Below are 24,626 nucleotides of genomic sequence, written 5' to 3'. Positions count from 1 at the left end.
CCTGAGTGTATTTAGAAAAGTAGGATCACATCAAGTCAAAGGAATTCTTTTAATGCTGCTAATAGAAGTTCTATTAAAAACACATGAGGTGTATTAAATAAAAGAATCACAAAGTAAATCAAACTGCTGATTGTTTTACTAATACGTAGCGACCTCCGTCAGGCAGGTGATGCTCGAAGTAACACACTGAATTCTGGTAAAACCATATTCATTCAAGCCCTGATGAAAATGAAATGCTGCAGATCAAAGTCAGCTGACTGGGATAGGGACGTGATGTCAGACCAGCCACCTGTCCCTGACTCAGGTGTGTGATGAAGATCGCTAAAGTGTTTCCTGTTCACAAGGCTGGTGATAAACAGCCATTTACTAATTATACATGCTTACACAGAATCACACACCAGCAACATGGCGGCAGCGTTGGGTCCGTTATTTATTTTGAATATAAATTTCATGTTTAGTTTAATAAAGTTACATTTTGTCTTATTTGCTGATGATACTAATAAACTTTTCTGTGGTCACAACTTCAGTCAGAAAAGAGTTTAAAAATGGTTTGGAGCTGGTTCCACAGAGGGGGTCCGAGAACTGAAGGTTCTGGTTCCAGGAGCCAAACTCGGAGCCGGTTCCACAGAGGGGGTCCGAGAACTGAAGGTTCTGGTTCCTGGAGCCAAATTGAGAGCTGGTCAGTCAGTTTCTGGTTCAAATTACTGAAGTGGGGCCTCTGGTTTTAGCATCAGCTCAGAGGAACTGAGTCAGACCAGAACCAATTATTGTGTGTGTGCGAGTGTGTGCATGTGCGTGCGTGTGTGTGTGTGTGTATATGTGTTCATTGTGTGCTGAGTGTGTGCAGGTGAGCTCTGGGCTTCAGGACCCTTCCTGAGCCCCTCCCCCCCTTGCTGATTCAGCTGAAATGCTGCTCTGTGTTTCCACGGGAACAAAAGCTTCCAGGACAAACAGCTCCAGAACAAAGCGGCCATGTTTCCAGAACTCCGTCCGCCCATAAAACCCGGCTCTGAGCGGCTCTGAGCGGTTTCACACTGGGACCTGCTGAGCGTCATGCCTCTGCCCCGACGCCGCTCATCCCTGCTGGGACAGCCGTCCACCGAGCGCACAGCCTCCTCCTCCCCCTGCGGGAGGATGACTGCGGCCAGCACCGCCTCCCCCCGCGGGGTCTTCATCAGCTCTGCACCCTCAGTGGGTGTGGCCTATGGGCTGGGGACACGGGTGTCCCGCAGGGCTCTGGGAATCAGCAGCGTGTTCATGCAGGGGATGAGGAGCAGCGCAGCGCCGGTGCTGCCCCAGGCTGGGGATCGAACCACCGGAGTGGCAGCTGCCAGCCTGAACAGCTGCCTAATGGAGTACCGAGACAAAGTGAGAGCGTTGGAGCAGCTGAACCAGCAGCTGGAGGAGCAGATCCGGTTCTGTCTGGACCGCAAGGCCTCCAGTGCCGGAGCCTGGGGGGGGCTCAGGAGAGAGTGGGAGGATGTTTACAGACAGGTGAGGATGGGGGGGGGACACAGTCAGGTGGGGATGTCTACAGACAAGTGAGGATGATGGGGACAAGGACAGGTGAGGACGGTGGGGACATGGACAGGTGAGGACTGTGAGGACATAGACAGTAGAGGACGTGGGGGAGACAAGCCTCCTGATGCTGTGGTTTCCTGCGGTCTGTGCAGGTCAGTGAAGCCATCCTGGACAACGCTCGGCTGATGCTGCAGACGGAGAACATTCAGGCCAACGCAGAAGACTTCAAAGAAAGGTCCTGATGATCACTTTTACTGAACCCATCATTGATCAAGTTCTGGACGTGGTTCAGGCCTTGATGTTGGATCTGGATCTGGTTTTAGACCTGGTTCTGGTTCTAGTTCTGTTACTGATGATGTGGGTCAGAAAAGAAGCTGAAGATACTATAAGTTCATCTTTATTAACTCCTCCTGAACGTTTCCATAACAGCAGTGAGATCTGCAGATCATGGTCCATCAGATGGCGCCCCCTGGTGGCCATAAGGAGTTTAGACTGGAACTAATGGAGCCAGACAAAGAATGAGGAGGTGCAGTAACTCTAGCTCCACCTGTAGCAAGAGGAGGTGCAGTAACACTAGGTCCACCTATAAGAGGAGGTATAGGAGGAGGAGGTGCAATAACACTAGGTCCACCTGTAGGAGGAGGTATAGGAGGAGGAGGTGCAGTAACACTAGGTCCACCTGTAGGAGGAGGTATAGGAGGAGGAGGTGCAGTAACACTAGGTCCACCTGTAGGAGGAGGTATAGGAGAAGGAGGAGGAGGTGCAGTAACACTAGGTCCACCTATAAGAGGAGGTATAGGAGGAGGAGGTGCAATAACACTAGGTCCACCTGTAAGAGGAGGTAAAGGAGGAGGAGGTGCAATAACACTAGGTCCACCCGTAGGAGGAGGTATAGGAGGAGGAGGTGCAGTAACACTAGGTCCACCTGTAGGAGGAGGTATAGGAGAAGGAGGAGGAGGTGCAGTAACCCTAGGTCCACCTGTAGGAGGAAGTAGAGGAAGAGGAGGTGCAGTAACACTAGGTCCACCTGTAGGAGGAGGCAGAGGAGGAGGAGATGCAGTAACACTAGGTCCACCTATAGGAGGAGATGGTGCAATAACACTAGGTCCACCTGTAGGAGGAGGTATAGGAGGAGGAGGTGCAATAACACTAGGTCCACCTGTAGGAGGAGGTATAGGAGGAGGAGGTGCAGTAACACTAGGTCCACCTATAAGAGGAGGAGGAGGTGCAGTAACACTAGATCCACCTGTAGGAGGAGGTATAGGAGAAGGAGGAGGTGTAGTAACACTAGGTCCACCTGTAGGAGGAGGTGCAGTAACACTAGGTCCACCTGTAGGAGGAGGAGGTGCAGTAACACTAGGTCCACCTGTAGGAAGAGGTGCAGTAACACCAGGTCCACCTATAACAGGAGGAGGTGCAGTAACACTAGGTCCACCTATAAGAGGAGGTAAAGGAGGAGGAGGTGCAGTAACACTAGGTCCACCTGTAGGAAGAGGTATTGGAGAAGGAGGAGGAGGTGCAGTAACCCTAGGTCCACCTGTAGGAGGACGTAGAGGAAGAGGAGGTGCAGTAACACTAGGTCCACCTGTAGGAGGAGGCAGAGGAGGAGGAGATGCAGTAACACTAGGTCCACCTATAGAAGGAGATATAGGAGGAGGAGGTGCAATAACACTAGGTCCACCTGTAGGAGGAGGTATAGGAGGAGGAGGTGCAATAACACTAGGTCCACCTGTAGGAGGAGGTATAGGAGGAGGAGGTGCAGTAACACTAGGTCCACCTATAAGAGGAGGAGGAGGTGCAGTAACACTAGATCCACCTGTAGGAGGACGTATAGGAGAAGGAGGAGGTGTAGTAAAACTAGGTCCACCTGTAGGAGGAGGTGCAGTAACACTAGGTCCACCTGTAAGAGGAGGAGGTGCAGTAACACTAGGTCCACCTGTAGGAGGAGGTATAGGAGAAGGAGGAGGAGGTGCAGTAACACTAGGTCCACCTATAAGAGGAGGTATAGGAGGAGGAGGTGCAATAACACTAGGTCCACCTGTAAGAGGAGGAGGTGCAGTAACACTAGGTCCACCTGTAGGAGGAGGTATAGGAGGAGGAGGTGCAGTAACCCTAGGTCCACCTGTAGGAGGAGGTATAGGAGGAGGAGGTGCAGTAACACTAGGTCCACCTGTAGGAGGAAGTAGAGGAAGAGGAGGTGCAGTAACACTAGGTCCACCTGTAGGAGGAGGCAGAGGAGGAGGAGATGCAGTAACACTAGGTCCACCTGTAAGAGGAGGAGGTGCAGTAACACTAGGTCCACCTGTAGGAGGAGGTAGAGGAGGAGGAGGTGCAATAACACTAGGTCCACCTGTAGGAGGAGGTATAGGAGGAGGAGGTGCAGTAACACTAGGTCCACCTGTAGGAGGAGGTATAGGAGAAGGAGGAGGAGGTGCAGTAACACTAGATCCACCTGTAGGAGGAGGACGTGCAGTAACACTAGGTCCACCTGTAGGAGGAGGAGGTGCAGTAACACTAGGTCCACCTGTAGGAGAGGGAGGTGTAGTAACACTAGATCCACCTGTAGGAGGAGGTAGAGGAGGAGGAGGTGCAGTAACACTGCGTCCACCTGTAGGAGGAGGCAGAGGAGGAGGAGGTGCAGTAACCCTGGGTCCACCTGTAGAAGGAGGAGGAGGTGCAGTAACACTAGGTCCACCTGTAGGAGAAGGAGGTGTAGTAACACTAGATCCACCTGTAGGAGGAGGAGGTGCAGTAACATGAGGTCCACCTGTAGGAGGAGGAGGTGCAGTAACATGAGGTCCACCTGTAGAAGGAGGAGGTGCAGTAACATGAGGTCCACCTGTAGGAGGAGGAGGTGTAGTAACATTAGGTCCACCTGTAGGAGGAGGAGGTGCAGTAACATGAGGTCCACCTGTAGGAGGAGGAGGTGCAGTAACACTAGGTCCACCTGTAGGAGGAGGAGGTGCAGCAACATGAGGTCCACCTGTAGAAGGAGGAGGTGCAGTAACATGAGGTCCACCTGTAGGAGGAGGAGGTGCAGTAACACTAGGTCCACCTGTAGGAGGAGGAGGTGCAGTAACACGAGGTCCACCTGTAGGAGGAGGAGGTGCAGTAACACTAGGTCCACCTGTAGGAGGAGGAGGTGCAGTAACATGAGGTCCACCTGTAGGAGGAGGAGGTGCAGTAACATGAGGTCCACCTGTAGGAGGAGGAGGTGCAGTGACATGTTTCTCTCTGCAGGTACGAGAACGAGCAGCCCTTTAGGAGGGCTGTGGAGGAGGAGATCAGCTCCCTGTACAGAGTAATTGAGGAGGCGAACGTGACAAAGGTGGAGCTTGAGGAGCAGATGGACAACATGAGGGCGGAGCTTCGCAGCCTGGAGTTTAACCATGAGCAGGTCCCACATGATTTTAGAGTAGATGCCAGCACACAGCTGTAGAGGAGAGCAGCTCCTCCTCCTCACACTTGTCTTCATAGCGAAGTCTGACTGCGAACTCACTGACTAGCATCCAGTCATGTGACCTAACAGCCGTGTCCCTGCAGGATGTGCGTGTCCTTTACAACCAGATGGCAGGACGGGAGGTGGATGAACCTGACGCCCCCATAGAAACAAGCCTGGAACAGATTCTGGCCTACATCCGGAGCCACTGGGAGAAGGTGATGGAGAGGAACCGAGCAGAGACCGACAGTTACATGGAGTGTAAGGTGGGGAAGCACTACCTTCAGGTGTCCTCACAGGTGTGCTAGCTCGATGTCTGAGCTTTTTGTGTGTGTGTCCAGCAGGAGGCGCAGTGTGTGAGCAGCAGGCTGAGTCCTGAGGAGGAGCAGGTGGAGGCACTGAAGGTGGAGTGCAACGACGCCGGCTGTAAGATACAGAGCCTGCAGGCTGAGACCGAGTCCATCAGAGCGCTGGTGAGGTGTGGAGGAAGAGTTCATTCGGCTGGTCGGGACCTAACAAACTGACCGCAGCATCCTGTTCCCCACAGAAACGTGGTCTGGAGAACTCGATGAGCGACGCCCGCCACTGGCACGACATGGAGCTGCAGAACTTGGGTTCTGTAGTGGCAAAGCTGGAAACAGAGCTGGCGGATGTGCGCGGTGAAATTGAGCAACAGCGCCGTGACTACGACACGTTGCTTAGCAACAAGCAACGGCTGGAGCAGGAGATTGGCCTGTACCATGGGATCCTGGATGGAGAGGAGAGCCGTTTTCAACCAGCCACCCAAACACCGTAAGTCTCTAACACAAGACAGCTCACAGTGCATGGTAAGCCATGACCCTGACATCATCACCTTCATCATCATCATCATCATCAACAACACCATCAACACCATGAACATCATCAGTTCAACTCAATTCAGTTCAGTTCAGTTCAATTCAATTCAATTCAATTTAATTTAATTCAATTCAATTCAACTGGAGAACTACGATCTTTCTGCCAGTTCTCATCAGAACCCTCGCTGCAGCATCCTGGATCAGTTGGAGACTTTTCAGGACATATCTGGGACAGGACAATAATAAGGAACTGGAGTAGTCCAGTCTGGAAGTAACGAAAGCACGGACTAGTTTTTCCTCGTCACTGTGAGACAGGATGTCCCTGATTCCAGCAATATTATGTAGGTGGAAGAAGGCGGTTCTAGAAACCTGCTTTATATGCGAGCTTAGGGACAGATCCTGGTCCTGAATAACTCCAAGGTTCCTCCCTGTAGTGCTGGAAGCCAAATTAATGCCATCCAGACTAATTACATAGCTGGACTGTTTGTCCTGAGTTCAGTCCAAAGACAACAACCTCAGTCTGTCTGAGAAACTCCAGAGTCATCCTGGTCTTTATGTCTTTAAGACATCTCTGTAACGTAACACACTAATTGCTTTCACCAGGCTTCATGGAGAAGAAATCTGAGTATCATCTGCATAGAAATGAGAGCTTATACCACGCTGTCTAATGATAGCACCAGGGAAGCATGTATAAGGTGAGACGTATTGGTCCAGGTACAGAACCCTGAGGAACTCCATGACTTACTCTGGTGTGTGAGGAAGACTCATCGTTGACATTAACAAACTGAAATCTATCAGATAAATGTGGCATAAACAGTGTTGGGAACGTTACTTTATAAAAGTAATTAGTTATAGTTACTCACTACTTTTTCAAAAAAGTAACTGAGTTAGTTAAAAAATTACTTGATAATAAAAGTAACTAGTTACCAGGGAAAGTAACTATTGGGGTTACTGTATGTTGCTTTATCTCGAAGAGTTTTTTTTTTCTGAGTAGTTTTCAAAATTTACTTGAAATGAGTCCGGGTTTGTTTGTTAAAGCACTGGCTCTGATTAGCTGCCGTGAAACATGCCTGCTTTAACTGACAATGACATCAGCCAATCATTTTGCTTATCTCGCTCCAGTTCATCCAACCGGAGCTCTCCCAGTCCCAACCAACAGCCTTGTTGTGGAGCCGAAGCGTGTTCTGATTTTGCAGTTCAGTCAGTTTATTGTAACGCACTGCCTTTACTGTACAATAACTATAACGGCGTTACAAATATGGGGAAAATAATTAGTTAGATTACTCCGTTAGTGAAAAAAATAACGGCGTTACGTAACGCCGTTATTTTAAACGCCGTTATTACCAACACTGGGCATAAATCGGCCTGATCCGGTTCCTTTAATCCCAATAACATGTTCCAGCCTCTGTAGCAGAATGTTGTGATGAATGGTGTCGAATACAGCGCTGAGGTCTAACACCTTGAGTCCAGACCAGAGTCCTTTATCTGAGACCATGAGGAGATCACTGGTAACCTCCACCAGGTCTGTCTCTGGGCTATGATGAGGTCTAACACGATGAGTCCAGACCAGAGTCCTTTATCTGAGACCATGAGGAGATCACTGGTAACCTCCACCAGGTCTGTCTCTGGGCTATGATGAGGTCTAACACGATGAGTCCAGACCAGAATCCTTTTTATTTATATATTTTATTAACGCTTTTACCCAAAGAACTTGATATCATTCACACACACGCATGGCGGAAGCTGCCATTCAAGGCGCTCAACCACGACCCATCAGGAGCAATTTGGGGTTCGATGTCTTGCTTAGGGACACCTCCACATGAGCTCTCTGGCCGGGGATCAAACCAACAACCCTTGGGCTGTGGGGGCGACCACTCTACCCACTGAGCCATGCCTCCCCCCTTATCCAAAAGGTCTCATAACATCTGCATCTCTAAACAAGTTTTATTTAGCTGGGCTGAAGGAAAAATGGTTCTTTGGATTGGAAGGTCCAGCTGCTTCCTTCTAAACACAGAAGGAACAATATGTGATGAATATCAGCATCAGGTGAACAGACAGAAAGCAGGATGAGAATCTCACAGCTTCTAGATGGTGAGGAGAGAGAAATATTCACAATATGCACAATAACTTCCATCCATGCACCTTCACTGCTTCATTATCCACATTTCTGGATATAAATTCTCTAAACTTTCATTCTTAGCTTGACTGTTTAGCTTCACCTCTGCACCTGCAGCCTCCGCTACCGGGAGTTAAGGGTTAACATCTCATTTCCGGGTGTAGCGTCAGGTCTGTAGATGTAACTATAAACATGTGTGGTGTCCACAGAAAGTCCAGAATCTCAGCTACCAGCTCAGCAAAACCATTTCTATCACCAACAAACACAGTTAAGACAACAATAGTTAAAAGACCATTATCAACATCATCATCATCATTATCATCACTATCCTCATCCTCACTATCCCTTGAAGGCATAGAAAGCCACGCCCACCAATGTAAATGAAGGGATGTGAGCTTATCTGGTCTAGATCTGCTAGTTTCAGGCTTCTGTTCTTCCACAGAGTTGCTGATAAAATCTTCCTGCAATGGGACGGATTTGTGCTTCTGAGGGTGTAAAAGTAACACCGGACTTTATTCTTTACCTGCTGATCCTCATCTGGCGACAGACAGCAGCTCAAATCGTAGCAGCAGCAACTTCCACCAGCTCTTCCTGCAGCTGCAACAACCTGCCGCGAGTCTCCACAGCTTTCCAGAGCTGCTGGAGCTGCTGACAGGCAGCTAACAGCTAACAGCGCTAACGGCTCACACTGATGCGTTCAGGACCACCTGGTTCATGTGTAGCTGAGGAGGTTCAGGAGGGAAAGTCTTCCTCATCAAAGATGCTCTGTGGCGTAGCTGCTTTGTGAATCTGGCTTTTCATCTTCCCAGTGAGCTGAGCGGCTGTCTGTCAATCATTTCTTCCTGTATGTCCCGCCCACTCTCCGCCCCCTGATCCCCCCACACCTCCCACCCAACCCCTGCAGTTTCTGGCATTTTTCAAATTCAGCAGTGAGCAGAGTTATGCAGAAAGTAGGGGGTGGAGCTACACTTTAAAGTGGTTGGAACACAGCCTGAAGACCGGCAGGTATTAAACAAGGACAACATAACAGGCCCGATGGAGCTGAAGGTACTTTCAATTAGCGCGGTGAGAGCTGTCAAAGGGGCAAAAAGAAGGTTTTAAGTAAAATAACACGTTTGAGAGTTCACAGTGACACCTATTCTATTCTATTCTATTCTACAGTCATGTAGCAGAAGCTTTTCTCCAAAGCGACTTACATCTGAGCAGAACAACACCAGCAGAAACCAGCCAGGAGGGACGTCGTCATTAAGTGGTAGTCAGACTGCTGGAGTCCAGGTGGACCAGGTGCTGCATGTAGAGCTGGAGGCGGGGCTTTATCTTCCCTTTCCTCCCTACAATAGTCCTTTGTTTAATTACAAGATCATGATTTCATCAAACAACATCATCTTGGACATAAGTGCAGCAGCTTCTTCAGTACTTGGTTGAGCCAAAGATCTGGACAAATCTTTCTAACTCATTCTGAGTAGAAGAGTTAAGCTAAGTGTGGAAATGCTCCTTAAACAGCTGAGTCTTTAGCTTGCTTTTAAAAGTGGATAAGGACTCTGCGGATCGGACGGAGTTTGGTAGATGGTTTCACCACCGGGGAACAACAGAGGAGAAGAGTCTAGCTACTGATGTGGCGCCACCTTGTGGTGGGAGCACTAGGCGTCTTTCACTGGCAGAGCGTAACTGTGGAGAGGGAGTGTAGCTCTGGATTAAGGAGTGGAGGTAGACCGGAGCCGTTTGGGTTATTGTTTTGTAAGCCAGAAGCAGAGCTTTGAATAAGTTTGGTAAGGCTGAGTTGGTCAGGCTCAGTGAATTGGTTACTGATGGTAGCAACCTTTTCAGTGAAGTAGGAAGCAAACATTTCTGCAGTCAGCACAGTGGGAGGCTGAGCAGGTGGTGGAGATAGAAGAGAGTTAAACACCATGAACATGTCGTGTGTTGGGAGCATTGCGGATCTTGTTCTGATAAAAGGCCATCTTGGCCGCCTTTAGGCTGGATGTGAAAGTTTCAGGTTTTTGCTGGTACTCAGACAAGTCAGTGTGTTCTTTAGATTTGCGCCACTTTCTTTCTGCAGCCCTGAGTCCGGCTCTGTGCTCCCTTAGGACCTCAGTGAGACATGGACTGGGAGAGTTTTGTCTGGTTGGTTTTGACACCAGAGGACAGAGTTTGTCCAGAGAGGAGGCGAGAGAGGAGCAGAGTGTTTCTGTAGCCTCATTAACAGACAGTAAGGAGAAGTCTGAGTGGGAAGGGAGGGTAGAGTAAACCTCATCAAACAGCTGTGTAGGTCTGAGGGAGCTCAGGTTTCTGCGGTAGGACACCATTTTAGGAGCCGCTTGATTGACATGAGGAAGGAAGACAGAGAATTTAACCAGGAAGTGGTCTGAGAGGTGCAGCGGGGTGACAGACAGGTCGGCTGTGGAGCAGTTTCTGGTCAGCACCAAGTCAAGAGTATTACCAGCTTTGTGTGTTGGAGGAGTCTGAACCAGTTTGAGACTGAAAGAGTAGATGAGAGCCAGAAAGTCCGTCGCTGTGGTTTGTCAATGTGAATGTTGATGTCTCCCATGACAATTAGTGGTGTGCCATCATCAGGAATGTCAGAGAGAATCATGTCCATTTCAGAGACAAACTCATCTATACTGCCACCTGGAGGCGGTAAATGACCAGAATGTATGCAGTGATGGTGTAGAGACCTTTACTGGTGATACTCAGGTGATGAGCAGGTAGCCATAGGATGGAGAGGTAAAGTTCCACTTTTTAGAAATAAGAAAGCCTGTTCCACCTCCTCGTCCAGCTGAGCGAGGTGTTTGGGTAAATTCTGCATTGACAGAAAGGGCAGCTGGTGTAGCTGTGTTTTCTGGACGGATCCAGGTCTCAGTCAGGGCTAGGACCTGAATGTCAGAGACATTTATCAATGAACTGATAAATTCTGTTTTGTTCACCGCAGACTGAAGGTTCCAGAGACCAAAGGTAACAGAGGGTGTAACAGACGTGCATGCCATTGGAAAGGACGGGTTTTGTGGATTGCAGTTTCTATGGGTGACACGTCTTGGTCTGGACCACGTCTGACAGGGATGGTTTGAAGCACATTGTGCATTGACTTTGTAGTGAGGGGGTTTAGGCTCGTGCCCTTGCTTGGTGGACTTGGACAGGTAGACACGCAGGTCTTTACCCTTTGTGGTCTTAACCCAACTTGGGCTGACACATCATGTGTGGTAAGCTCACTTTGCTTGACTGAAACCGGCTGAAATCGCCTCTATCTGCTTTACCTGAGCACACAGTGGGTGTGGCCTGCATCACGGCCTCAACTGGTTGTAGAGAGAAAGACAGACCCCACACAACACCATCATCATCAAAAACATCATCACTATCCTTAACACCATCATCATTATCATCATAAATACCATCATTGTCATTATTTTAAACATCATCGTCATCATTATCATCATCACTGTTATCAACACCTTCATTACCAACATCATCATCATCATAATCATCATCAATATCCTCAAAATCACCAGCGTCAACACCATCATCATTAAAAACATCATCATCATTATTAACATCATCATCAGCATCACCAACATCATCATCATTGTTATCAACATCATCATCATTATTAACACCATCATCACCATCACCAACATCATCATCATTGTTATCAACATCATCATCATTATTAACATCATCATCACCATCACCAACATCATCATCATTGTTATCAACATCATCATCATTATTAACATCATCATCACCATCACCAACATCATCATCATTGTTATCAACATCATCATCATTATTAACATCATCATCACCATCACCAACATCATCAACATTATAACACTATCATTATCATCACCATCATCGTTATAATCACCATCACATCATCATCATCAGCATCATCATCATAATCATTACAGACACCACCATCATAAGCAACATTACCATTAACACCATCATCATTAAAAACATCATCATCAATATTATCATCATCATCAGTATCATTGTTATCAACAATTCATCATCATCATCAACAACATCATCATCAGCAGCATCACCATTAACACCATCATCATAATAATCATCATCATCACCATCACAGACATCATCATCATTGTTATCAACACCTTCATCATCATCATCATCATCAACAATATCCTCAAAATCATCAACATCATCATCATTATAAACACCATCATTATCATTACCATCATCATTATAATCACCATCACATCATCATCATCAATATCCTCAAAATCACCAGCGTCAACACCATCATCATTAAAAACATCATCATCAATATTATCATCATCATCATCATCAGTATCATTGTTATCAACAATTCATCATCATCATCAACAACATCATCATCATCAGCATCACCATTAACACCATCATCATTAAAAACATCATCATCAATAACATCATCATCATTATTAACATCATCATCACCATCACCAACATCATCATCATTGCTATCAACACCTTCATCATCATCATCATCATCATCATCAACAATATCCTCAAAATCATCAACATCATCATCATTATAAACACCATCATTATCATCACCATCACCATCATCATTATAATCACCATCACATCATCATCATCAGCATCATCATCATAATCATTACAGACACCACCATCATAAGCAACATCACCATTAACACTATCATCATTAAAAACATCATCATCAATAACATCATCATTATTAACATCATCATCACCATCACCAACATCATCATCATTATAAACATCATCATCATCATCAGCATCATCATAATCATTACAGACACCACCATCATAAGCAACATCACCATTAACACCATCATCATAATAATCATCATCATCAGTATCAAAATCATCAACATCATCATCATCAACACCATCATTGTCATCATTATAATCATCATCACATCATCATCATCAGTTTCATCATCATAATCCAAATCATCAACATCCAACACCATTATAATCATTACAGACACCACCATCATAAGCAACATTATCATTAACACCATCATCACAATAATCATCATCATCACCATCACAGACATCATCATCATTGTTATCAACACCTTCATCATCATCATCATCATCATCAACAATATCCTCAAAATCATCAACATCATCATCATTATAAACACCATCATTATCATTACCATCATCATTATAAACACCATCACATCATCATCATCAACATCATCATCATCAACACCATTATTGTCATCATTATAAATACCATCATTATCATCACCACAATTATTGTCATCACTATCAACACCAACATCATCATCAAAATCATCAACATCCTCATCATCACCATCATTGTCACCATCATCAAAATAATCATCATCATAGACACCATCATCATCACCAACATCATCATCATTAATATCCACACCAACATCCTCATCCACACCATCGTTATCTTCATTAAAACATCATCATCATTAACACATCGTCATCATCATCACCAACACCATCATCATCAACATCATCATCATTCTCATCACCATCATCATCACCATCATTATCATCATTATCATCATCAAAAAATTCACCATCATAGACACATCATCATCAACATCATCATCATTAATATCATCACCAACATCATCATCATCATCATTAACACATCATCATCATCATCAGCAACACCATCATCATCAACATCATCATCTTCTTCACCATCATCATCAAATTAATCATCATCATAGACACATCATCATCACCATCATTATTATCATCAAAAACATCACCATCATCATTATAATCATCATCATCACCATCATCATCATCAAAAACATCATCATTATTAACATCAATGCCATTAACATCACCATCATCATCTTCATCACCATAATTAACACTATCAACAAAGTCATCATCATCATCATCAAAACCATCATCATAATCATTAACACCATCATCATCATCATCATCATCAACATCATCATCATCAACACCATCATCATCATCACCAACACCTTCATCATCAACATCAACATCTTCGTCACCATCATCATCAAAATAATCATCATCATAGACACATCATCATCATCATCACCATCACCATCATCATCATCAACATCATCATCATTAATACCATCATCATCATTAACACCATCATCATCAACATCATCATCATTAACACCATCATCATCATTAACACCATCATCATCAACATCATCATCATTAACACCATCATCATCAACATCATCATCATTAACACCATCATCAGCAGCAGCAGCAGCAGGAAATCCACAATAACATTATCAACATTATCATTAACACCATTAACATCATCATTAAAATCATCATCATAGACACCACCATCTTCATCAACATCATCGTCATTACCATCATCATCATCGTCACCATCACATCATTGTCACTATCATTATTATTATCACCATCATCATCAAAATAATCATCATCATAGACACCATCATCATCATCAAAATCATCATCATTAATACCATCATCGTCATCTACATCATCATCATTAACACCATCATCATCATAATCATTACCATCATCATCATCATCATCATCAACATCATCATCATTAACACCATCATCATCATCAGCAGCAGCAAATCTGCATCGTCATCAATAACATTATCAACATTATCGTTATCATTAACACCATTAACATCATCATTAAAATCATCAACATCATCATTTACACCATCATCACCATCACTAAAATCATCATCATCATCATTACTATAATTCATCATGTCATGATGAAGATATTATGATGCAAATGATGATGTGATGATGATGATATTGATGTGACAAAGACAAGGATGTGATGAAGATTGCCATATGACGATGAAAATATGGGTTTGATTTTAAAGATGTGATGATGATGATGTTATGAAGAATCGGATATGACGATGAAGCTGATATTTTGATGATGATGATGAATGACTTAGATGTAATGATGATAATGTGGTGATGTTATCGATTAAGAGAGGATGATGCTGTGGGTATGACAAAGAGGATGCGATTATGCGGTGAGGATGAAGAGGATGTGAAGATGATAATAATCAAATCAAATTTTATTTATAAAGCATTCTAGAACAACCATGGTTGATCAAAGTGCAGGACAGAGATGAACAGAAGAATGAAAACATAGCACACTTATAGATTATAACCATCACACGTTTCTCAGGTGACACCATCATGTGTCAAAGGCTGATCTTTCTGATCTGTAGACGGTGCAGAGAGGCCTGGTTTACTGTGGGGGACGTTGCAATAGTCCAAGCATGAACTGATAAAGACGAGGATTGTTTTTTCAAGGGCAACAAGGTGAAGCTGAAAGAAACTAGCCCTGACCACTCAGTCTGTTTGGTATTGAGTTTGAGATTATTGTCCAAAGTCACTCCAAGAATCCTGACTGCATGGCTGAGGTGGGTGGTTGTTACGTAAGGACCCCTTGAAGACAGAAGACACGTTAACAAACTTTATTTTCATAAGGATGCCAGGAGCAAAAGTCTTACTGCCCATGTGAGAAGACGAGAAGTCCTGGAACCATGGAGCTGGGAAGGGAGAGAGAACAAGTCTTTACAGGAGCAAACGTTAAGGTCCGACAGGGAATGACTGCGGTGCTGGAGTAAATATGGATGGGGAGAGGAGATTGGGTGCAGGTGTGGCTGATCAGGGTGTGGTTAGATGAATTATCCAAATCGTGGTGGCTGTGGTACCTGGCTGGACCAGGTGAGGATGTGACAGTGGTCAGTGGTGTGATATCTGGAGCTGTGTTTGTTGAGCTGGAGGCACCAAATAAGATGAATTCAGTCACTGACTCATTCAGAGGAAGTTCTGTGGCAGCCAGTGTTTAATGTCACACAGACACATTTGGATGGACTGTGTGTCTGGGGAGTTCTGGACAACCGGCAGATAGATTTGTAGATCGTCTGCATACAGATATCACACAACCTAAGGGCAGCTTGTAGAAGGAAAAAGATCAGGGCTTTACAGAGAAAGTTATATCTATTAGGTAAGACCTACCCACTGCAGCACAGGTCCCTGAAGGCCCATCTGCAGGGCCAGGTGGGTCAGGAGGATGGAATGGTCCACTGTGGTGTAGTGAGGTCCAGCATTACCAGCAGCACGGGTGTTTTAGCAGATAATGATGGCTTGATGATGAAGAGGATGTTATGATGACGTGGTGATTATGATAAACAGGATCTGAGAATGATGATAATGATGAAGGGGATGTGAAGAAGATGATGATGTGGTGGTGATGATGATGAAGAAGAGGATGGGAAGATGATGAGGATGATGTGATGAAGATAAGAACTTACCTGAGTGTTTATGTCAGTGAAAACCACAGACTGTATATAAAAGATGGGCGGAGCCTCCATGACGTCACTTGTAGGTCTCTGAAATGCTAAAGTGAAGCTCGTTGGGCATTCCCACCGTTTCCATCTTTGTAGTATCAAGTGTGTCGTCACACCTGGAAAATCCACAAATTAGCAAAAAGGCGGAGCTGAGAGGGGGACTGTAAAGGTGGGGGTGGATGATTGACATCCATCAAACTCCGAGCTGCCTGTAGCTAAGAGCTAACCAGAGTGCGAACCATACCGTGGGCTTAGGGGGAGCCGCTTTTTTGCATTTTCTATCTTTTTTCGGCAAGTAAGAACATGATGCCAGCTGATATTACAGCTTGCCCCACAGAACATAGGCGTACCAATACATAATGGTTAACAACTCTTATGCAACAATAATACATAACAGGTGCAAATGTCCCTTGCAAAAAAAAATTTTACCACTCTTTTTGCGAAGATCAACTTACATAGTTAATATTCCCCACATATCACACACGTACACAGCAATGCTTGCCATACACAATATAATGAGCAATGATAGTTTCCCATATTGTAAATAGTTAAAGCAGGTCTTACCTTACCTTTTACGCATTTACTTCTTTTATTTTGTATTTAACGTAGATCTACACGAAGTTTAACTTGGAGCACCACCACGCTTCAGTGGTCACAATAATTATAGCATCCATAGTCATACTTTAGGCTACAGTGAATTTGTGAGCAATCAGCATACATTTTATTGTCAGTATTATATAGCTCCCCCAACATTTCATAAATCCTGTTTCTAGGGGAGCTCATGTTTCATTAAGGGGAGCTATAGCTCCCCCAGCTCCCCTGTGGTTCGCACCCTGGAGCTAACCAGGAGCTAACAGTAGTTAACAAGCAAATTAAGGTAGGCAGGCTAAAGCTAAGGCGCGCTGTTAGCCGGCTAAAAACCGCGCTTGTGCTGCACTCTCCCTTCTTTCCACGGATACTGGATACCTGTCAGTCAAAAGAACACACACCTAATTATGCTGAGATTCAAGGTTAAATAACATCCGACCGGATGAGTTAAAAAGAAAATCATTCCCCTCACAGTTGTCCTGAAGGTAAACTTGACCTTTTAATCCTAAAATGGATTTTTGTACCAGGCTTTAAACATGTTTATTTCTGCTGTGAAGTTGGTTTTGTTAACATGGGAGTCTATGGGGATTTGCTCTGTTTTGGAGCCCCTAGTGGACGAGGTGGGAACTGCAGTTTTTGCACTTCTGCACAGGCTTCACATTTCACCGCCGAGGTTTCAGCTTGGTGAAAATGTGCACCTGTCCTGAAATCAAACATGTTTGAAAAACACCAACCTGCAAGTCGTTGCTGAATGGTCTGACCTCAACCCTCTCCTTCCTCCTCAGGGTTTCAGGTCTTCATTCAGATCTTGAAGGACCTGCTCCAGACTCCAGAACTGATGCTCCAGGTTCTCCAGGACAATGATCTGGGTGCAGGATGTTGGTTGACTGAGCCAGCAGAGGTTTTATGGATCTTTGTGGTGGACCTGAACAGCATGTGCTAGAGCTGTACAGGTAAACTAAACCAGAACAGGACCACCTGGACCAGGTCTACACTGTACAGAGTTCTGGATCTGTTTCAGATTGGAATCCGTTTCTAGTTAAATTACAAATATTTTCTGATTGGTATTTATAATAAAACTAAATGAAAGTGAAGGTGATGGTGCGTTCAGGTGCTTCTTATTCCACAGTTTGTGCTTGGAAACATCAGAGATAAGAGACAAGGTCTCCCTGAGGCCCTACACATGACCTTACTTTACCCATGCAGGGCTTTAGCTCTAGATCCAGATGTTTCCTCAGACTCCAGGGCTGACGCTCCTGGACCTCCAAAACCTTCCTTTGGACCAAGAGTTTTTGTAATCATGATGCATTTGTTTCCCTGCAAACACGAGGCATTCAAAGATACCTTCACCAGATGAACATGAAGATTTTTACTTTCAGATCCTGAATAAAGACGAGGACGTCCACAGGCCAGAGACGTTGGTTGGTTTCATTCTGATTACTGATTAAAGGAAATGCAACATGAAGCAGATCCGTGTGGCTCATTGGATATGAATGAACGTGTGAAACAAAATGAAAAAGACAGAAAAACCACAGCTCTCTTAGTTTCTGTTTTCTGGCGACATGAGGCAGCAATCGAGTTTCTCAAGACTGGGTTCACTTTTTACCTGAAGGTATGAAGTCGTGATTTCTGGTCCTCATCAGATCTTTTCATTTTTACTGCACAATAAAATCTTTATTTTTATTTAAAATATACACGGGGTTGTTCAAAGATGAGGAGTTTTCTGAATCAGAGGTGCAACCAGCCGCTGTGCTGGTCCCTCTGGTTCTGCTGGAAGTCAGGGTCATCCATTCTCTCTATGGGGAGCCAAGGTTCAAAATTCAGTCTGAAAGTTATAGTCATCACACTTTCATCAGCTTTAGCATGTTTCTCATGTTTAGGATGGAAAAGATCTAAAAATAAGATTTAATATTTATAAATAACTTTAAGGGTTTAGATATTCTATTCTATTCTATTCTATTCTATTCTACAGTCATGTAGCAGAAGCTTTTCTCCAAAGCGACTTACATCTGAGCAGAACAACACCAGCAGAAACCAGCCAGGAGGGACGTCGTCATTAAGTGGCAGTCAGACTGCTGGAGTCCAGGAGGACCAGGTGCTGCATGTAGAGCTGGAGGCGGGGCTTTATCTTCCCTTCCCTCCCTACAATAGTCCTTTGTTTAATTACAAGATCATGATTTCATCAAACAACATCATCTTGGGCATAAGTGCAGCAGCTTCTTCAGTACCTGGTTGAGCCAAAGATCTGGACAAATCTTTCTACCTCATTCTGAGTAGAAGAGTTAAGCTAAGTGTGGAAATGCTCCTTAAACAACTGAGTCTTTAGCTTGCTCTTAAAAGTGGATAAGGACTCTGCGGATCGGACGGAGTTTGGTAGATGGTTCCACCACCGGGGAACAACAGAGGAGAAGAGTCTAGCTACTGATGTGGCGCCACCTTGTGGTGGGAGCACTAGGCGTCTTTCACTGGCAGAGCGTAACTGTGGAGAGGGAGTGTAGCTCTGGATTAAGGAGTGGAGGTAGACCGGAGCCGTTTGGGTTATTGTTTTGTAAGCCAGAAGCAGAGCTTTGAATCTGATGCGCTGCAACTGGAAGCCAGTGGAGAGCGATTAGCAGCGGAGTGACATGAGCTCTTTTGATATAAAATCTAAGATTTAGATTTAAACATATAACTGGACAACCATAGCGATCATGAGAGACCTACATGAAAACCTCTAGAGAACATAAAGAGAAAAATGACCTTGTGATAACTCAGGAAACATCCTCAGGAGGTGAAAGTCCGAGAAGCTGCTGGTCCTGGCGTCTTCTGTGACATCACAGCTGATGTCACAGCTCAGTGGTTACACATCTCTTTGCAGTGGGATGAGGGATGATGAGGACATTTTTATCCTGGAAAATGCAGATTTCTCTTCTGTCTTAAAATGCAACAACGTGGAAGACCTAGCATCTTATTTTAGCCTCTGAGCTGATCTTACCATCACTTTTAAATGCTTTACCAGGTTTTAGAGAAAGAACACATGTCTGACTGTCATCTACAGCCCAGGTTCGACCATCTCGGGTTTGGCCAGCAAATCAAATCAAATCAAAATTTATTTGATAGGGACAAGTATGTTTCATGAGTCGTGTCACACACTACAGCATTTTAGCCAAAGCTAACTCTCAATGCCCGTCCCTAGTTAGGCTTTTACACAAACCACAGACAACAGTGGCTGTACACAATACATTACAATGCAAAACAATAAAACATCACAAAAACAACATGAGATGTTCACATGTCTCACCCCTCTATAAAAAACTATAAGAAAAATAGGCTAGGCTCTAGGCTGCAGGTTATCTGTCATTCATTCATTTAACACCCACACAGGAAATTACAATCCTCCCTGAGCCGCAACCTTTTCATGGTGGAGGAGTTTGCGCATCATGATGACTCTAGTGGCTATGTTGTCGGGGGCTTTATGCCCCTGGTAGGGTCACCCATGGCAAACAGGTGTCTAGGGGAGGGACCAGATGAAGCGCAGCTCAAAGAACCCCAGTGATGATGACAAACCGTGGACCAGGGTTTCCCTTGCCCAGAGTTAGGTTACCGGGGGCCCCCTTTGGAGCCAGACCTAGAGGTGGGGCACGGAGGTGAGCGCTTAGTGGCCGGGCCTTTGCCCATGGGGCTCAGTTGAGCTCAGCCCGAAAGGGTGACATGGGCCTCTCCTTCTGCACCACCTGCAGGAGGGGCCAAATGAATCAGATGCAGTTTGGGCTGGGTGGTGGCCAAAAACGGGGACCCTGGCGGTCTGATCCTCGGCTGCAGAAGCTAGCTCTAGGGACATGGAATGTCACCTCTGGTGCGCAAGGTTGAGTGGTTCCGGCTTGATATAGTTGGACTCAGCTCGACGCACGGCTTGCGCTCTGGAACCACTATCCTTGAGTGGAGCTGGACCCTCTTCCATTCTGGAGTTGCTTTCGGTGAGAGACGCCGAGCAGGTGTGGGCATGCTCATTGTCCCTCGACTTGGCGCCTGTACGTTGGGGTTTACCCCGGTGGATGAAGGGTAGCCTCCCTCCGTTTTCAGATGGGGGGGATGGGTCCTGACTGTTGTTTGTGTTTATGCACCAATTAGCGGTTCAGAGTACCCACCCTTTTTGGAGTCCTTGGGGAGGGTGTTGGAAAGCACTCCTTCCGGGGACTCCCTCGTTCTGCTGGGGGACTTCAATGCTCATGTGGGCAATGACAGCGAGACCTGGAGGGGCGTGATTGGGAGGAACGGCCTCCCCAATCTAAATCCGAGTGGTGTTTTGTTGTTGGACGTCTGTGCTTGTCATGGACTGTCCATAACAAACACCTTGTTCAGACATAAGAGTGTCCACATGTGCACTTGGCACCAGGACACTCTAGGCTGCAGTTTGATGATCAACGTTGTAGTAGTATCATCAGATTTACGGCTGCATGTTCTGGACACTCAGGTGAAAAGAGGGGTGGAGCTGTCAATTGATCACCACCTGGTGGTGAGTTGGCTCAGATGGTGGGGGAGGATGGCGGTCAGGCCTGGCAGACCCAAGTGGGTTGTGAGGGTCTGCTGGGAACGTCTGGCAGAGTCCCCTGTCAGAAAGAGTTTTAACTCCCATCTCCGGCAGAGCTTCAACCATGTCCTGGGTGTCCAAGGGACATTGAGTCAGAGCGGGCTGTGTTCCCTGCCTCTATTGTCGAAGCGGTCAGCCACAGCTGTGGCCGTAAGATGGGTATCGGCGGGTTAAGCGGAGCGCAGCTTTGGCGGTCGCTAAGGCAAAAACTTGGGCATGGGAGGAGTTTGGAAAGGCCATGGAGAATGACTTCCAGACGGCTTCGAGGAGATTCTGGTTCACCATCCGGCGGCTCAGGAGGGGAAACCAGTGCTCTATCAACACTGTGTACAGTGGGGATGGGCGGCTGCTGACCTCGACTCACGACGTTGCGAGGCGGTGGAGGGAATACTTTGAAGATCTCCTCAATCCCACCAACACGTCTTCTGATGAGGAAGCAGAGTTTGGGGACCCTGGTGTTGGCTCTCCCATCTCTGAGGCTAAGGTCGCTAAGGTGGTTAAAAAGTTCCTCGGTAGCAAGGCCCTAGGTGTGGATGAGGTCTGCCCAGAGTTCCTTAAGGTTCTGGATGCTGAAGGGCTGTCTTGGCTGACACGCCTCTGCAGCATCGCGTGGACATCGGGGACAGTCCCCCTGGACTGGCAGACTGGGGTGGTGGTCCCCCTCTTCAAAAAGTGGGACCGGAGGGAGTGCTCCAACCACAGGGGGATCACACTCCTCAGCCTCCCCGGTAAGGTCTATTCAGGGGTGCTGGAGAGGAGGGTCCGTCGGATAGTCGAACCTCGGATTGAGGAGGAGCAGTGTGGTTTCCGTCCCGGTCGTGGAACAGTGGACCAGCTCTACACCCTCTTCAGGGTCTTTGAGGGGGCATGGGAGTTTGCCCAACCAATCTTTGTGGAATTGGAGAAGTCATTCGACCGTGTCCCCCGGGGACTCCTGTGGGGGGTACTCCGGAAGTATGGAGTGCTGGACCCCCTTATACAAGATGTCCGGTCCCTGTACGACCAGTTTCAGAGCTTGGTCCGCATTGCCGGCAGTAAATCAGAATAGTTTCCAGTGCGGGTTGGACTCCGCCAAAGCTGACCTTTGTCACCGATTCTGTTCATAAACCTTTATGGACAGAATTTCTAGGCACAGCCGAGGTGTTGCGGGGATCCGTTCCGGTGGCCTCAGGATTGGGTCTCTGCTCTTTGCAGATGATGGGGTTCTGTTGGCTTCATTGGGTCGTGATCTTCAGCTCTCACTGTAACGATTCACAGCCGAGTGTGATGCAGCTGGGATGAGAATCAGCACCTCCAAATCCGAGACCATGGTCGTCAGCCGGGAAAGGGTGGACTACCTTCTCTGGGTCGGTAATGACATCCTGCCCCAAGTGGAGGAGTTCACGTATCTCGGGGTCTTGTTCACGAGTGAGGGATGGATGGAGCGGGAGATGGACAGGTGGATCGGTGCAGCGTCTGCAGTGATGCGGACTCTGCATCGGTCTGTCGTGGTGAAGAAGGAGCTGAGCCAAAAGACAAAGCTCTGGATTTACCGATCGATCTACGTTCCTACCCTCATCTATGGCCACGAGCTGTGGGTAGTGACCGAAAGAACAAGATTGCGAATACAAGTGGCCAAAATGAGTTTTCTCCGCAGGGTGGCCGGGCTCTCCCTTAGAGATAGGGTGAGAAGCTCAGTGATCCGGGAGGGGCTCAGAGTAGAGCCGCTGCTCCTCCACATCGAGAGGAGCCAGATGAGGTGGCTCAGGCATCTGGTTAGGATGCCTCCTAGACGCCTCCCTGGTGAGGTGTTCCGGGCACGTCCCACCGGAAAGAGGCCCCGGGGAAGACCCAGGACACACTGGACGGACTACATCTCTCGGCTGGCCTGGGAACGCCTCGGGATCCCTCTGGATGAGCTGGTGAATGTGGCCGGGGAGAGGGAAGTCTGGGTTTCCCTGCTCAGGCAGCTGCCCCCGCAACCCGACTCTGGATAATGAGTAAAGTCCTGGTTTGTCTTTAGCCAGTTCTTAAGCCTGGAAGTAAACCTTTTAAAGTCAGAAATGGTCTTAACGTCAGATGGTAGTGAGTTCCAGAGCTTAGAGCTCTTAACAGAGAAGGCTGTCTGTCCAAAGCTAGTCCTGCAGTACGGGATTTTACAATTGTGATTTGTGGCACTCCTTGTGACTCTGCTGCTGTTTTATCTCTCAGTAAATGTACTTAGTGGCTCAGGTACTAAATGACTAATACATTTGTGAATTAATTTAATGAGACAATAATTGCTAAAGCTATCAAAGTTCATTAGATTATATTTCTTAAGGATGGTACGATGATGATGGCGGATTTTTGTCCATAATTTTTAGTGCTTGATTGTATAGCAAGCTTATACGTTTGGTTGCAGTAGGAGTGGCCTGTGCCCATGCTGTCATGCAGTATGATATATGACATCCCCGATTCGGTTATCTCAGCTCCTTCAGATTCTGTCTCACGGCATGGAGGCAATAATCTGTATGAGACAGAAACTAAGGTAATGAGAAGTGACTTCAGGGAAAAACCTTCAAAGCATGAAGTCCGTATCATCAACGGAGAAAAGGTCCAAACTGTGGACACCTACAGATATGTGGAATTTGATAAAACGCTGAGGCTGTGGCAGGAAAAGACCACCAGCACATCTACATGCTGTTCTTTCTGAAACCATTTTGTGTGTTTCAATCGTTGTTTTATTGAGTCTTTTTTGTGTTGCAGGTTGGTTTTCTGGGAGGTCATTGAAGGGCAAAGACAGCTTGTCCAGCGTTGTAAAAACTCCTGCCAGGGTCATGGGTGTGCCGGCAGCTGCTCCAGAAAGGAGAGCATGACTGGTCACCCACATCATGTCCTGATAAGAGGTTTTCCTTGACGTCCTCTGGGGGGGCATCATCTCACTCCCAGCAGGAAAACAGATACCTCTTTTATTCCTCCGTCATCAGGCTTTTAATGTGAAGGGTTGCAGGTGTTTCCAGGTTTTATTCTGTTTATTTCCACTGTTGCATACTGTCACTTCTGGCTGCTGATGTTCAGTCCTGAACCTGGTCTACATGGGTCACATGGACTATGTCCTGAACCTGGACTGGTCTACGTGGAACAGGTGGACAATGTCCTGTCTTCTGAATCTAAAATTTCATGTTATATTTAACATTTAGATTCACTTTTATACATGCAGGATCAGTATTTAAAATTTATATTTGGACAAACCAGAATT

The 24,626-nt window shown here is 46.2% G+C and overlaps 1 protein-coding gene and 1 long non-coding RNA gene across 4 annotated transcripts; both read left to right on the top strand.

The window, feature by feature from the left end:
- Positions 1-567: 567 nt before the first annotated feature.
- bfsp2 (beaded filament structural protein 2, phakinin) lies at positions 568-24,211 on the top strand. Of its 3 annotated transcripts, XR_006011190.1 has the most exons (8): positions 568-1,494; positions 1,674-1,756; positions 4,762-4,918; positions 5,065-5,226; positions 5,302-5,433; positions 5,508-5,752; positions 17,625-17,792; positions 24,134-24,211. XR_006011190.1 is itself a non-coding variant. In XM_041991555.1 (7 exons), the coding sequence occupies exons 1-7, from the start codon at positions 1,054-1,056 to the stop codon at positions 17,701-17,703; spliced, it is 1,296 nt and encodes a 431-aa protein (XP_041847489.1). In that variant the 5' UTR covers positions 568-1,053; the 3' UTR covers positions 17,704-18,288. The 3 variants fall into 3 exon arrangements, 2 of the variants coding, with proteins under 2 accessions (XP_041847489.1, XP_041847488.1); XM_041991555.1 differs by lacking the exon at positions 24,134-24,211 and having other exon boundaries at positions 5,305-5,433; positions 17,625-18,288; XM_041991554.1 differs by lacking the exon at positions 24,134-24,211 and having other exon boundaries at positions 17,625-18,288.
- Positions 2,189-2,559, top strand: LOC121643938. Its single transcript, XR_006011200.1, has 3 exons — positions 2,189-2,260; positions 2,423-2,458; positions 2,525-2,559. It is a non-coding gene; the product is annotated as an uncharacterized LOC121643938 (long non-coding RNA).
- Positions 24,212-24,626: the final 415 nt, after the last annotated feature.

This window comes from Melanotaenia boesemani, chromosome 8 (genome assembly GCF_017639745.1).
Source record: "Melanotaenia boesemani isolate fMelBoe1 chromosome 8, fMelBoe1.pri, whole genome shotgun sequence".
Taxonomy (NCBI): domain Eukaryota; kingdom Metazoa; phylum Chordata; class Actinopteri; order Atheriniformes; family Melanotaeniidae; genus Melanotaenia; species Melanotaenia boesemani.
This window is presented reverse-complemented; position numbering and strand designations above follow the sequence as displayed.

Excerpts from the sequence above, each read along its gene's own strand:
- bfsp2 (XM_041991554.1), top strand. The coding sequence starts at position 1,054 with ATGCCTCTGCCCCGACGCCGCTCATCCCTGCTGGGACAGCCGTCCACC. Across the intron at positions 4,919-5,064 it reads TGGAGTTTAACCATGAGCAG|GATGTGCGTGTCCTTTACAA; the intron begins GTCCCACATGAT and ends GTGTCCCTGCAG. Across the intron at positions 5,434-5,507 it reads CCGAGTCCATCAGAGCGCTG|AAACGTGGTCTGGAGAACTC; the intron begins GTGAGGTGTGGA and ends TGTTCCCCACAG.